This window comes from Trichomycterus rosablanca, chromosome 20 (assembly GCF_030014385.1).
Source record: "Trichomycterus rosablanca isolate fTriRos1 chromosome 20, fTriRos1.hap1, whole genome shotgun sequence".
In the NCBI taxonomy this organism is placed as follows: domain Eukaryota; kingdom Metazoa; phylum Chordata; class Actinopteri; order Siluriformes; family Trichomycteridae; genus Trichomycterus; species Trichomycterus rosablanca.
The window spans coordinates 1101628-1115651 of record NC_086007.1 but is presented as its reverse complement, the minus strand read 5'-3'; the positions used below and the strand labels follow the sequence as shown (position 1 = coordinate 1115651).

Sequence of the window (14024 nt, the reverse complement as noted above, 5' to 3'; positions counted from 1 at the left end):
ACAGTGTAAATTTATTCTTCCCTCAAAATAACTCAATATACAGCCATTAATGTCTAAACCACCGGCAACAAAAGTGAGTACACCCCTAAGAGACTACACCCCTAAATGTCCAAATTGAGCACTGCTTGTCATTTTCCCTCCAAAATGTCATGTGATTTGTTAGTGTTACTAGGTCTCAGGTGTGCATAGGGAGCAGGTGTGTTCAATTTAGTAGTACAGCTCTCACACTCTCTCATACTGGTCACTGAAAGTTCCAACATGGCACCTCATGGCAAAGAACTCTCTGAGGATCTTAAAAGACGAATTGTTGCGCTACATGAAGATGGCCAAGGCTACAAGAAGATTGCCAACACCCTGAAACTGAGCTGCAGCACAGTGGCCAAGATCATCCAGCGTTTTAAAAGAGCAGGGTCCACTCAGAACAGACCTCGCGTTGGTCGTCCAAAGTAGCTGAGTGCACGTGCTCAGCGTCACATCCAACTGCTGTCTTTGAAAGATAGGTGCAGGAGTGCTGTCAGCATTGCTGCAGAGATTGAAAAGGTGGGGGGTCAGCCTGTCAGTGCTCAGACCATACGCCGCACACTACATCAAATTGGTCTGCATGGCTGTCACCCCAGAAGGAAGCCTCTTCTGAAGTCTCTACACAAGAAAGCCCGCAAACAGTTTGCTGAAGACATGTCAACAAAGGACATGGATTACTGGAACCATGTCCTATGGTCTGATGAGACCAAGATTAATTTGTTTGGTTCAGATGGTCTCAAGCATGTGTGGCGGCAATCAGGTGAGGAGTACAAAGATAAGTGTGTCATGCCTACAGTCAAGCATGGTGGTGGGAATGCCATGGTCTGGGGCTGCATGAGTGCAGCAGGTGTTGGGGAGTTACATTTCATTGAGGGACACATGAACTCCAATATGTACTGTGAAATACTGAAGCAGAGCATGATCCCCTCCCTCCGGAAACTGGGTCGCAGGGCAGTGTTCCAGCATGATAATGACCCCAAACACACCTCTAAGACGACCACTGCTTTATTGAAGAGGCTGAGGGTAAAGGTGATGGACTGGCCAAGCATGTCTCCAGACCTAAACCCAATAGAACATCTATGGGGCATCCTCAAGCGGAAGGTGGAGGAGCGCAAAGTCTCGAATATCCGCCAGCTCTGTGATGTCGTCATGGAGGAGTGGAAAAGCATTCCAGTGGCAACCTGTGAAGCTCTGGTACACTCCATGCCCAGGAGAGTTAAGGCAGTTCTGGGAAATAATGGTGGCCACACAAAATATTGACACTTCAGGAACTTTCACTAAGGGGTGTACTCACTTTTGTTGCCGGTGGGTTAGACATTAATGGCTGTATATTGAGTTATTTTGAGGGAAGAATAAATTTACACTTTTATATAAGCTGCACACAGACTACTTTTCATTGTGTCAAAGTGTCATTTTGTCAGTGTTGTCCCATGAAAAGATATACTTAAATATCTGCAGAAATGTGAGGGGTGTACTCACTTTTGTGATACACTGTATCTGCTATACTTATATACTCTATTTATTATCAAATCAAGGTTTGTCACATACATAGTCAGTAGTTACAAAAAGTTAACATAAAGTACACATAAATATATATTATACCAAAAATAGAAATGTTTAAAATCTAAAGTGTAAGAATACAGAAATTTAAAAAGTGAAATTAAAAAAGCTTAAATATAATTAAAAATAAAAGTAATTTAAAGTGAACCAAGTGTGCAAAAGTGACAACAGTGCAAGAACTTTACATAATATTGATCAATTATTGTGCAACATATGCAATAAGTGTGAATATCGTACACAAATACAAATCTATATACATATACATACATATTATCATTCATTACTCGTTCATTTAGCAACTTTTATTCCACTTTCATTACTCTGTAATTATTGTAACTATGTAATTATATACTACTCTGTACAATCAGCATTATCTTGTGTCTCCTCATTTCACTTACCTGGTCACTTCTGCACTTATTATATTATGCATTATATGTAAAAAATCTCTATCTTGTAGTTCTGGTTAGATGCTACTGCTTTTAATCGGCTCTGTTCTTATACTCTGCACAATGACAATAAAGTTGAATTTAATCTGAGAACATTTTATTTGATTATGGCATAACAGGGATGTTTTAATGAACTGGACAAACTGGACATTTCTCACAATGCTGTGAATCTGATTATAATCAATTTTATCTTAAATATTGTAGTTTCAATGTTATAATCATCAGTTTTTGGATGCTATACTGTTGCTACGAATGCTATAGTGTTGTTGTTGCTGTTATATTTTTTTTATTCTATGTTTATATATAGTACAACTTTATATTATTTAATTAGATGTTTATATGGTAACACCAGCACCAAAAGAAATTCCTTGCACACCTGGTACTTGGTGAAAATAAAGATTCTGATTCTATTTCTTAGAACAACACTGAGGATTCACAAGATAAATCACTTGATCACCACACAACACAATTTAATATTCAATTTGGTTTCACAACATGCAAATCTTACAGAAACTTAAAGTACCATTATTTCTAGTGCAGGAATGCAATGTGTGCATGTTTGACTACATTAAAACAAACGGTTACACTTTAATTCTGCCAAGAATATTCAAATATACATAAATAAATACGATAAAATACCAAATGTGATCCATTAATACTTAATTAGCTCATATTTAATGAGTCTGTTTCTCTGCTGTATGTGTAGCAACAGCCGGCGAACTGCTTTACCGCGGTCAAAACTCGGACCTGTCATGTTTTATTGATCATTTATCATGTTATCAAAGATAATCAAACATAATTACACTTATTTAAGGTCTTAATTTGGTGTAATTTGTTTTAAAATGAACCGAATGTGGATCTTTTGTCGGTCCTTTCAGTCTCCATACACGACTGGGGTGTTTGGTGCCAGTTATTTGGACGATTCCACTTTGTGTTTAGGTAAAGCCGTGTGAACTACCGCGTCAATTTATCAAATTCAATAGATTATTCATGAATATCTGAATACCCCAATACGTTCTATGTGTTACATTTAGTAAATACATTATAATTTGTTTTATAAGATGTAAATCTTGTAGTTTATATTCACACACATCCGCGTCTCCCCTAAAGCTTTGTAATGGTGCTGTCCATGAAGCATCGCGAAGACATGGCGGCTTCGAAATGGATGGAAGGTTTTTCCACAAAATGAAATGATTCCACCTCGGTGTTTTTCTTCTCTCTGCCGGCAGCACGAAGGTATGCATTCAACACTTCTGCTCGTAATGGATTTTAAATTAAAGAGATAAATCTACGCTGTGGAAGAGCTGTTAGCCTAATGTAGATGATAATAGGCAGCCCTTGCTACCTTGCTAACACTTTAGTCCCCATGCACAGCATGAATTAGGAACAGAATAAAGACTTACAGCAGTTATAAGCTGTTAAAACGATGTTTGCATGTGTTTCTGCACACACTGTGCAGTCTGGGACTCTGTGCATGCTTTACTGTGCACAGTGCTCATGCTTGATGCTTGATTCTTGATTCCAGACCACCAGCAAAGATGGAAAATCAGACCTGATTAAGACTGGTGTGATAATATTCATGTGTTCATGTTGAATCTTAATGCTTTACTAGGTCTGATCTAATGAAGGACTTGTGACAGGACTTTAAACTTGTGACATGTGCTGCACGCAGTTGTGCTTTAAGTTCCTACATAGATGTGTTGGACAAAATATCGGAAACACTTTAAAGAACAGGAGCTTGACTCGAATGTGACTGAATCACAATCACAACTGAACAAGTGATTCTATTCGATTCATTTTATTACCCTGATAATACACTATTTCATTTAAATATGTGTGATTTTAAAGCAACATGAGGCAACTAACAGAGTTTCAAAGAGCCCAAATGATGGGAGTTGCAGGTGCATCATTTCACAAGACAGCAGATGAACTGTACAAGATCTGCAGCTCCGCTAGGACATGAATTAAATCACCATTATTAATCCATTATTAAGTTTTTTGTTGGTTATTAGTTAATGAACTAATTGTTAGCACTCCAAGTATCAAGTGAAATGTAAAACGATATTACCCACCAGCTAGGGCTGGGCGGTATGACCAAAAATTTGTATCACGGTATTTTTTACGATTCTGACGGATTCACGGTATTTATTTAATTTTTTATATTTTATATTGTACAATTACCCTTAGCTTTCCCCTAAACAATTAAAACTCCACTGTACAGCTTGACCACAGGTCTGTTGTAGAAAAGTGGACGACTTTAAATCTGTCCGTTTCCAGTTTACTTATAACGTTTCTAAAAGCTTCTTTCTTGACTGTATATAGAGGAATCGTGTCCTTGTGTATGTGCATCGTTACTGCGTTCGTAATGTCGTTCGTAACAGCCGTGGCTGGACAGACCGTCCAGTATAAAGTGTTTTAGTCTGTTCTAAACTGCCCACACGTCTTCTTTCATTGGCAGGTTCCTCTGGTGCACATTTGGTCTTCCTCTCTTCATCCTCCATCTGTTTTTGTTTATTTTTTTCACCATATCAAGAAAACCTTTCTCACCTGTTAACACTGTTAAGCTAATGTTTACTGGTTAACAAGTGAGCTGTATCTAATCTGCACGGCGCTCCATAGTGCTTTTAGCGCTAAACAATATTATATGATTTGCGCCCTATTGAAGATACAGCTGTTGTATTAACTGTGCTACGGTATGGCGGTATATGAAAAATCCATACCATACAAGAATTCAAAGCCGGTATACTGAATGTACCGTTGTACCACCCAGCTCTACCACCAGCTATAAATTATTAAATGTTTACAGTCGGTCAGGATGCTTATTTCGATTATTAGAATGCATTAATAGATTTATTGTTATTGTGTATTTTACAGTAGAGACTTCACAATTGTAGAAGTCTCGTGTACACTTGGAACCAGATGATGTCCCTCATATTGATTGATTTTGGCACGTTATATTGCAATCACTAATTTTTCTGGAAATAGGGTTTGTACATGACTCAGGTGTGTCACTTGGAACCATTTCTAACTCTAAGGTCCCATCTGAACTGCAAACCCTCAATTCTACCTAGGAGATCAAATTTAGGTCCAAATTTCTGCTTTTTATATTGTTGTTTTTTTTCTGCGTCTTGCAGACACAGTCCTGAGGCATGTCTGTCTTGGAGAAGAGTATCAAGACCGAAGAATATGCCAAACCCATATCAGGAATCTCTGATCATTTACTGAACACGCCAGTATTCTCCTCTGGAGGAAGCGTATTAGAACTGTCAATGCAGTGCCCGTACGAGAACATGACGCCAAACGGGGACCATTCAGATCTCCTAACACACGTCAGCTTCATCGACTCCATCTACGCCGAAGGACCCGCCAAGGCCGCCTACGTCAACGGGTCAAGTTCGCCCCATATTTCGGACGAAGTTCTGCTGGACATCTCCAAGAACGTGCCGGGGTTCCTGCCTGAATCGGCGCAAGCACAAAATTCTCCCAGTACGACCAGCGTCCAGTTGGAGGAATGCGACCCGCTCCAGAAAGACCATGAAGCGACTGCCAGGCAGATGTTTACAGCAGGAGATGTGGAAAACCAGGGAATGTGGGGCTTTGCCACGGACTCTCCGGAGAACTCTCCAGAGGACAGTTGCGACGATGGAGAACATCTGGACTGGAATCCCCATAAAGAGTTCCTGGACTTCCTAATGGAGGACACTGAGGAGATAACGGCCACTTCGAACTGTAGGAAAAGGAAGCGTAAAATGGACATGGTGGTCATGGTAGATCCGTCAGAAGACGACGGTGACCATGTTAAACTAGACTCAAAACATTATCACCAGGACGAAGGCAGCCAAGGAGCTCAAAAGTCAAAGTACTCAAACGGAACCAAAGTGACCTTTGAACACTTCTCCCCCAAACCAGTGAAAAGTAGGAAAACCAGTCAAAACCATACATTCGTCCGAGGATGCATATCTATAGAATCCGGCTCAAACGTAGAGTCTACGTTATTACCGAGCAATAAAAGCTACGAAAAGAAATCAGACTCACAAACGCACATGAAGAAAAATACAAAAGAGAAACCGTTTATATGCAGAGAGTGTGAGAGATCCTTCTACGATCGCGACTCTCTTCTGGAACACGTAGCCGTTCACCAGAAAAAGAAGAAGAAAAATCTTCCAGACGTTAAAGAACCCAATAAAACTAAAGACAAGGGCAAGAACAGACGGTTACACTGTCCACAGTGCTCCTTCGGAACCAACTGCCCGAACGACTTCGTCCAACATGCCAAAACCCACGAGAAGGAGAAGCGGTATCATCCGTGTCCGAAGTGTAACCACACGGCTCTGAACGAGGTCGATCTGGTCGGCCACTTGATCCGTAAGCATCCCGTCACTCAGGAGAAACCGTTGAAAAAGTGCAAGCAGGACGGGCTGCAAAGCGGGAAACGGAAAGTGGGCGCGGCGGGTAGGAGCGCGCCAACGTTGTGTAGGTCGAAAAAGAAAAAAAACAACAAGGTTGTTAAGAATCACACGAAGGTCCCACACCGACCCGTTTTAAATAAAGAAGAAGAGAAATCGTCTCACGGTTCGGAAAGTAGTAAAAACTGTTTACCGTCAGCTAAACCCTCTAAACCCAAAAAAACCCAACCGTCGGAAGGTTGTAGACTTTTAGAAATCGACAGAACGAAGTGGAAAGACTCTGTCAGCAATAAATTACCCAAGAGTAAATCCGTACCTGACAAATCCATTAAAACGCCTTCACACAAAAAGAAAACCAACCCTGATCCCAACTTGGACCACACTTGTGTCACCCAAAACAGTCCAGATGTTGGTAAATCCACCACCAAGATGTCTAGAAATCTGGAGGCCAAGTTACCCCTCAACAAGGCATCTATACCCCCTTCCAAAAGCAAAGGGGAACAACTTGCGCTAAAGAAAGTGACTTCAGTCAGCGTGGACCCTGATTTATTCAGCACTTACGATGGCGCTTCTGAAGGAGAGAAGACGAGCACCGAGTACCAATCTGTACGGCCAACGAAGTCAAAGCCTTTAAAGAAGTCCCCATCCAAAAGGAAAGCGTCGACTCCATTCCACAACCTCCAGGGCCAAGATATTCTGATCGACTTCCCCAAATGCAGGCAGATGTTTGAGCAGAACTCCAGCCTGTACCTTCTAAACAAACATGATCCTGACGGCATCAACGGGCAGTTCTGTAGTGACAGTTCACCCCCTGCGAAGGGAAGTCCGCGTGCCTTCTGCGATCCCTCCGAGCGAGATTTCCCTCCGGCTTTACCGCAGATGTTTTCCATCAAGGAGGAATGCACGGAAACGGAAGTGTGGCCCGATACCACCGAGTCGGGTTCAGTATTAATGAACGGGGGCGTGACGGTGAATCTGAAACGGTGCCCCTATTGCCCCGCACTGTTCGAGTCAGGGATCGGTCTGTCCAACCACGTACGAGGGCATCTGCACCGGGTGGGTGTGAGCTACGACGCCCGGCATGTCGTTTCTACGGCTGAAGTGGCGTGTCATGATAAAGGGCCCCATCGCCGGAGGGTGCATGCGGTACCCCGGATTCAGAAAGGTGGGTTTGATTTTTCTTCTTTTGTTCTTGATGATGTCCAGGACTGTAAATGTGAGGAACCCCTGGATGGTTGTCATTAAGGAATACTCCTAAATTATAAACAATGCTACTTAACACTACGGTCCTTAAATATCTTGAATATCCTGCATTATTTATGTGATGTTTGTGATACCTAAATAATAAAACCAGAGACCTTTCAGCTCTTTTCTTTTGGGTAATTCCATTGTTAGTAAATTTCCCAGTCGTCACATTTAATATTGAGACTCAAGTATCAAAGAATTAATAAATAAGCCGCTCAGGTGGCGCAGCGATAAAAACACACGCTGGAACCAGAGCTGGGATCTCGAGTACATTGTATCGAATCTCAGCTCTGCCTACCGGCTGAGGCTGAGCGGCCACATGAACAACAATTGGCCTGTTGTTCAGCTGGGCTGGACTAAGCCGGATGAGGTCTCTCTCTCTCCCATGACTGGTGCAATTACAACCTCTGCTGGCTGATTGAAGGCGCCTGCACAGAGATGAGGAAAGAGTGCTGTCAGGGTGCGTCTCTCCGTGCACGACGCTGGTGCAAGTGCAGGTGATAAGATGCATACGGCTGCTGCCCATGTGTCGGAGGGGGCGTGGGTTAGCTTCGTTCTCCTCAATCAGAGCGGGGATCGGCATTGGTGGAGAGGAAGCGTGACGCAATCGGGCAATTGGACCCGCTAAAACGGGAGAAAATGCATAAAGAACATATATAGAAAAAAATAGAATTAATAAATAAATATTATTTTTTCTTGGTCATTCCCATCAAACGACTTCATCTCTCACGAATGGACGATTCCTTTGGCTGCTCCGGTTTCCACAGTGGATCATTGGTCCGCATATTTGATCTGGCACAGTTCTTACACAGTGTCCGGGCCTGGGATTAGCACTTAGAGTGCACTGATATGTGTAAAGTACCGATTTGACCATTTGTGTCCAGTTTATAAGCTACACAAAGTTGACACAGGACTATAAAATAAATCTGGACTTTTTAAACGTACAGTTTAACCTAGTTTTGGCACTATCAAAAAAATTTTCTCCACATTTTCCTCCCTATTTAGCGACTCAATTTATCTTCCGCTGCTGAGAGATGCCAGATTGCATCCGAGGAGAGCACGTCGCTGTACACGCCTCTTCCGACACGTGTACAGCCCTCCTCTTCACGCCCCTGCTTTCTACACAGGCGTCTCTTCTGCCAATCAGGGTCCTTACACAGCGTATGAAGACCCACCCATCCCACACACAGTCCGGCCCCCACCCTGCAGATACGGTGGCCAATTAGTATCTGCTGCAGGCACGGCCACTTATGCCCACCAGATGGTGCCCAGCTGACCGGTGGCAACGGCGAGTTTCGAACCGAGGAGCTCAGAATCTCGGCGCTGGTGTGCTAGAGGAAAATCCCGCTGCGCCACCTGGGTGCCATGTTCTTCTCCTTGACCAGCCAGGAACCAGTGTGGTTTTGTGATGGTTGCCGTGACGTTACGGTGTATTAGCAGGTCCGTCGTTAAAGAATCCAATTGTAAAATTAGTGTGGCGTATAAATTCGGACAGGATAAAGAACCCACACAAGCTGTTTGTATTTTAAGTCGCATTCTATACATTTATTAATTTATAATGTATTTCTATTCATCATCCTCACGTGAGAGAGAATTGAGCTCAAGTGTAGAGCTTCAAGTTTCCGTGACTGCTCTCTCATTTTTCTTGTCCTCACCGTAACAGATGTGGACTTTCCAGATGCCGTCCAGTCCCCGAGCGACCCCCCTCCGGAGCAGAAGTACAACCTCGTGTGCCCCCTGTGTAGAGAGCGGTTCGAATCGAGGACGGGATTATCCAATCACGTCCGGGGCCACCTGAAGCGTCTGGGGAAGCCGTGCTCCACGACGACCACCAAATCGCCCGTGCTCGTCCTCAAAACGCTGATGCGCAATAAACAGTACCATTCCAAACTCCAGGCCCTGAAAAACAAAAAGAGAAGCAGGTCGAGGAACGCTTTCAATCCCTTCAGATTAAAAAACGGTCTCATCGCCTCCGCCGCCAAGGTGCAGCGCCTCGTACAAGCCGATCACGTCTCGTCTCAGGAAAATAACGGGACGGAGAGCAACGAGGACGAGAGTAAAGGCTCACCGTCCAGTGATCTAATAGGAATTCTGAAGAAGAGAAGAGCTCACGAGGAGGCCAGAGCCAGAACTCAACCCCAAACTGCTCGCAAAGCTTTGCTGGCACCACCGGTTAAAGAAGGAGCGCCGCCAGAACCTCTGCCAAATTCAGTATCAGGTATTACTCTTATACTCTTATGTTTTGTTGGATTTATTCGAATATGCTCAGATCCTGAGCGACTTTCAAACAGCTGAAAGCATAACGTGCTTAAAAAACCTACATTATTAATTATATTAGTAAATTATATTATATAGTTAAAGCTTCAGTCCAAAGTGACTGAGTGACACATTACGTGTGTGAAGACAAGGACAGTTCTATCTAGACTGCTTCAGGTTTGAGTCTCAGTGGTAGTACCAGCCTGGCCGAGCTCCCAACAGTCACAATTGGGCGCATCTAAGGTAAGGGAGGCTGGATGGGGCGTCACCACCACCGCAGCTGAAATTGTGTGGTTGGGGTGGCGGTGATTTTAATGTGTAATAGTTCCATAGTAGTTCTGAACGGGTTTGTAATCAGACCTGGCGCTGCACACTGAGGGCGTGTCTCAAATCAGCAGAGCATTAACATCCTTACTCCAGATCGTGAGCTCATTAGATTTAGGGTCTCACTTCAGACCTGAATTGTGTTTCAGAGAAAGGTAAACTGAACCGGAGGGTTTGTGTTCACTGTAACGCCACGTTCTACAGCGGCGTCGCCCTGTCCAATCACCTGCGGGCGTACCTGCGCCGGAAACAAAACGCCCTCCTGGAAGGAACAAGTAAGTCGTTCATTTTTTAGTTAAATAAGAGTTAAATACAGAATTAAAAGACGCCGGGCTAAAGACGTTTGGACTGGAACTGGTAGCAGAACTGCTCTGCTGTGTCGACCTCTGATCAGAGATGTTCACGAGTCACAAAATACGAGTCACGAGTCGAGTCATCTCATAATCTACACAAAACATATATTATAAATGTAGCGCAGAAATAAAGAAATAATCTGTAAGTTCAGATAAAAACAACAACAGATTAGCGAGTGTATTTAGCCGTTTTACTTTGTGTCTTTACTTTCCTCCTCATTGTGTAAATGAATGTGATTTCTGTAACAAGAAGGTTCCAGTTAAAAGCTTCAACTGATACGTTTTGTTTTCATTACAGAACAAAAGCGCTCGATAAATCACGGCACAGCGGCCAAAATCCCAAACACAGCAGAAACCATCATAACCGCTGCTTACCTTAGCTTCTGTTCTTCCAGATGCTATTACATTTATAAGCGTGCGTCCCATTAGGAACAGAATCCGTTATTTTGTAAATGTGCTTATGATTAAAAACCTCCAAACTTTTCCCGGTCGTGAAGTTAAACAGGAAGTGGTTAGAAAGCCGATCGAGCGTTTCATTACCACGTCATCTGTGTGACGCAAACCGAATAAATGCAAATAACAGCATTTCTTACTAACAATTACAATCAGAAGCTCTGATTGGTTCAGAAAGCGGCTCTTACGATCATTAGCGCCGATTCTGTAGGAGCGTTCCATTCACATGATCTGTTCCTGTGAAGTGCACTACGTAGGGTATTCCACCATTTTAAGTGAGATTCCAATCCGAAGGTAACGAAAATGTTCAAACGAAGTGAACTTCAGACTGTGTAGGGAGTAGGGAGCGACGCTTCATCACTACACCGGAAAAGAGTGTGACGGAGGCTCATAATCACCCCGATCCCTGTGTGTCCATCTTCTCACGTTATTAATCTGTGTTATTATTTTAGCGTACGACTGTAAGAAGAAGCAGCGCTCGAGATCCGGCTCTAAGAAGAAAACGCACCTTTTATCACAGACTCCTGAGGATCTGTACAGACTCACCTGCAGGTACCGTATGTGTTCTATTAATCATTATGTGTAAATATATAAATAAATGTAGAATTTGATGCCTGTATGAAAAACCCGATACAAGACTTCAGCTGCTCGACAGTTCGTGCTCGCCGTCGTCTGATTCTCCTCTTCTTGATGCGAGATACATCTGGACCGCAGGCAGGTCGGTCAGGCACACGCGCTCTGTGTCTACGAAGCAGAATTAAGCCTGGCATGATGTTGCTGAGCTAATCACAGACGTCGGGAGCAGGGGGACTTTCTGTAAGGATCCACTTGTATTTACACGTGGTACAGGGGTTGCCAGAGTGTCTAGGGGAATCGGATATACCCAAATTGGGAGGTAAAGTGGACAGAAATCTGATCGTAGGAGCAGCCGGAGGTGGTGCTGCCTTGACTGGAACCCGAGTCACTATACACTATATGGACAAAAGTATTGGGACGCCACTTGTGTTCAGCCACAACAGTTGCTAACAGGTCTAATAAATCAGTTATATAAAGGAAATTAGTTTAGGGAAGGCCCTCTTTAAAGACATGAAGAAAGGTCACCAAGAAACCTTGGTAATGAACCGGAACACCGACTGATCAATCAGTGCCCAGGCGTACAAATGCTGCCTTTTGACTCAACAGGCACAAATTCCCATACACATACATACTTCAAAGTCTTGTCCCTCTATTTTAATACCCTTTGTTTTTGAAATGGGACGTCCGACAAGCTCATGGTCAGGCGTCCAAATACTTTTGGTCGTATAGTGTGTATACGTGTGTGTATCTAATCTCTGTACTCATGTGTGTGTGTGTGTGTGTGTGTGTGTGTGTGTGCAGGTTCTGTGATCTGGTCTTCCAGGGCCCGCTGTCGGTGCAGGAGGACTGGGTGAAGCATCTACAGAGACACATCATGAACACGGCCGTACCGCACACGGGCGCCGCCATGGTGGAGGTCACCGGCCTGACCGGTCTGACCGGCCTCCCGGACGAGCCGAACACACACGCGCAGCCTCAGACGTCCGTATGAGGACGGGACCAGACGCACACGCAGGCGGGCGGGGCCGAGCGTACCGGTTCATGAATTTCCTCTCGGCAGCACGCGGTGACGCGGCGGTTTTTATACGGACGGTTCCACGTCCTGGTGTTTTATACATTTCAGTACTTAATGAGACCAAGACACCAAAACACAACTGTTACCTCAGACGCCTCACACACACACACACACACACACACACACACACCTACAGGTCGGGTTTGGTTAAAGCCAGAGAACAAACACGCTACACAAACATGTATGAGAGATCTGAACCGGTTGGAACTTTTAGTCCTGTTGAACCTGTAAAGAAAATAAATAGTAGAAATATTTCATTATAAAAGGTTTGATTTCTCTGATTTACGTTAAAATGGTCTGGTATTATTTGGGGAGTGTGTGTTCCTATAGTGTTTTTGTTATAACTAGGCATGTTCCGACGTTACAGAGAAAGGGGTGTACCCGGACGCACCCTAATACTCCATTCTGGTTTAATCTGGTCTGTTTTTGTGATTTTTTCCCCTCAGTTTTCATCCCTATTTATCCGTATCGCGCACGGAGAGTCGCGCACTGCTCTCCATTATTCCCCGTCTGTGCAGTGCCATCCATCAGCCAGCAGAGGTCGTAACTGCATCAGTTTATGAGGTTTAAAACATCTGTATAGGTTTTACGAGTGCCCCCCTAATGCTCTTGTCCTTTTACACACTGTGAATCCGATACAGCCTTTACTGCAGATAACGACGTCGAACCTGCAACCCTCTCCAGGGAATCATAAATTTATGGACAGTATTGAAAATCGTGTCATGCCTAGTTATAACCACACGGGTTTTAATCCAGATTCCGTTCACACGTCCTGCCGTCTCATTCGGACCGTCGTACATCGACCTGTGACGTCAAGTCATGCTGAGAGCGATCGAGCGAGCCGTGAACTGTTACTCGTGTCCACGTTTATTTTAAACTCTTATTTTTGTTATGAAATAATTTATGTCCAAATGTAAAGTTTTTGTTGTCGTGCAAAAAATAAAGACGTTTTTTGATGTCTCTGATCAGCTGGAATATTAACGCCAAGCGCTGATGTGTTGGTACCAGAGCGGTGCATCCATGGACCAGCCAGACCGACGCGTGACCACCACGTCGGCCAATCAGAGACAGAGATTTTGTCAAACGACACTGTCCAATCCAGCACTAACACATACAAACCCTGCTTCCAAAAAACTTGCGACATTTTGTAAAGATTTTGAAGCTTTGACTGATAAAAGTAGAATTTTTTTTATTTAGTTATAGAAAAGAGTATTTTGAAATTTGTTGGTATGGGGGCGTGTTTCCCCCCCATGTTCCATCAGAGTTCCTATTTAATGCTTTGGGAAGTGGGGACACTAATTTCTCATGT

At 43.6% G+C, this 14024-nt stretch overlaps 1 protein-coding gene across 1 annotated transcript; it reads left to right on the top strand.

The window, feature by feature from the left end:
• The first annotated feature begins 3189 nt into the window (after positions 1–3189).
• znf644a (zinc finger protein 644a) lies at positions 3190–13680 on the top strand. The gene is made up of 6 exons (XM_063016561.1): positions 3190–3263; positions 5162–7598; positions 9342–9896; positions 10408–10533; positions 11517–11616; positions 12442–13680. Exons 2-6 carry the CDS (start codon positions 5177–5179, stop codon positions 12629–12631), a joined length of 3393 nt encoding a protein of 1130 aa, XP_062872631.1. The 5' UTR covers positions 3190–3263; positions 5162–5176; the 3' UTR covers positions 12632–13680.
• The last annotated feature ends 344 nt before the right edge of the window (positions 13681–14024 follow it).

Excerpts from the sequence above, each read along its gene's own strand:
- znf644a (XM_063016561.1), top strand. The coding sequence starts at position 5,177 with ATGTCTGTCTTGGAGAAGAGTATCAAGACCGAAGAATATGCCAAACCC. Across the intron at positions 7,599-9,341 it reads GGTACCCCGGATTCAGAAAG|ATGTGGACTTTCCAGATGCC; the intron begins GTGGGTTTGATT and ends TCACCGTAACAG. Across the intron at positions 11,617-12,441 it reads CTGTACAGACTCACCTGCAG|GTTCTGTGATCTGGTCTTCC; the intron begins GTACCGTATGTG and ends GTGTGTGTGCAG.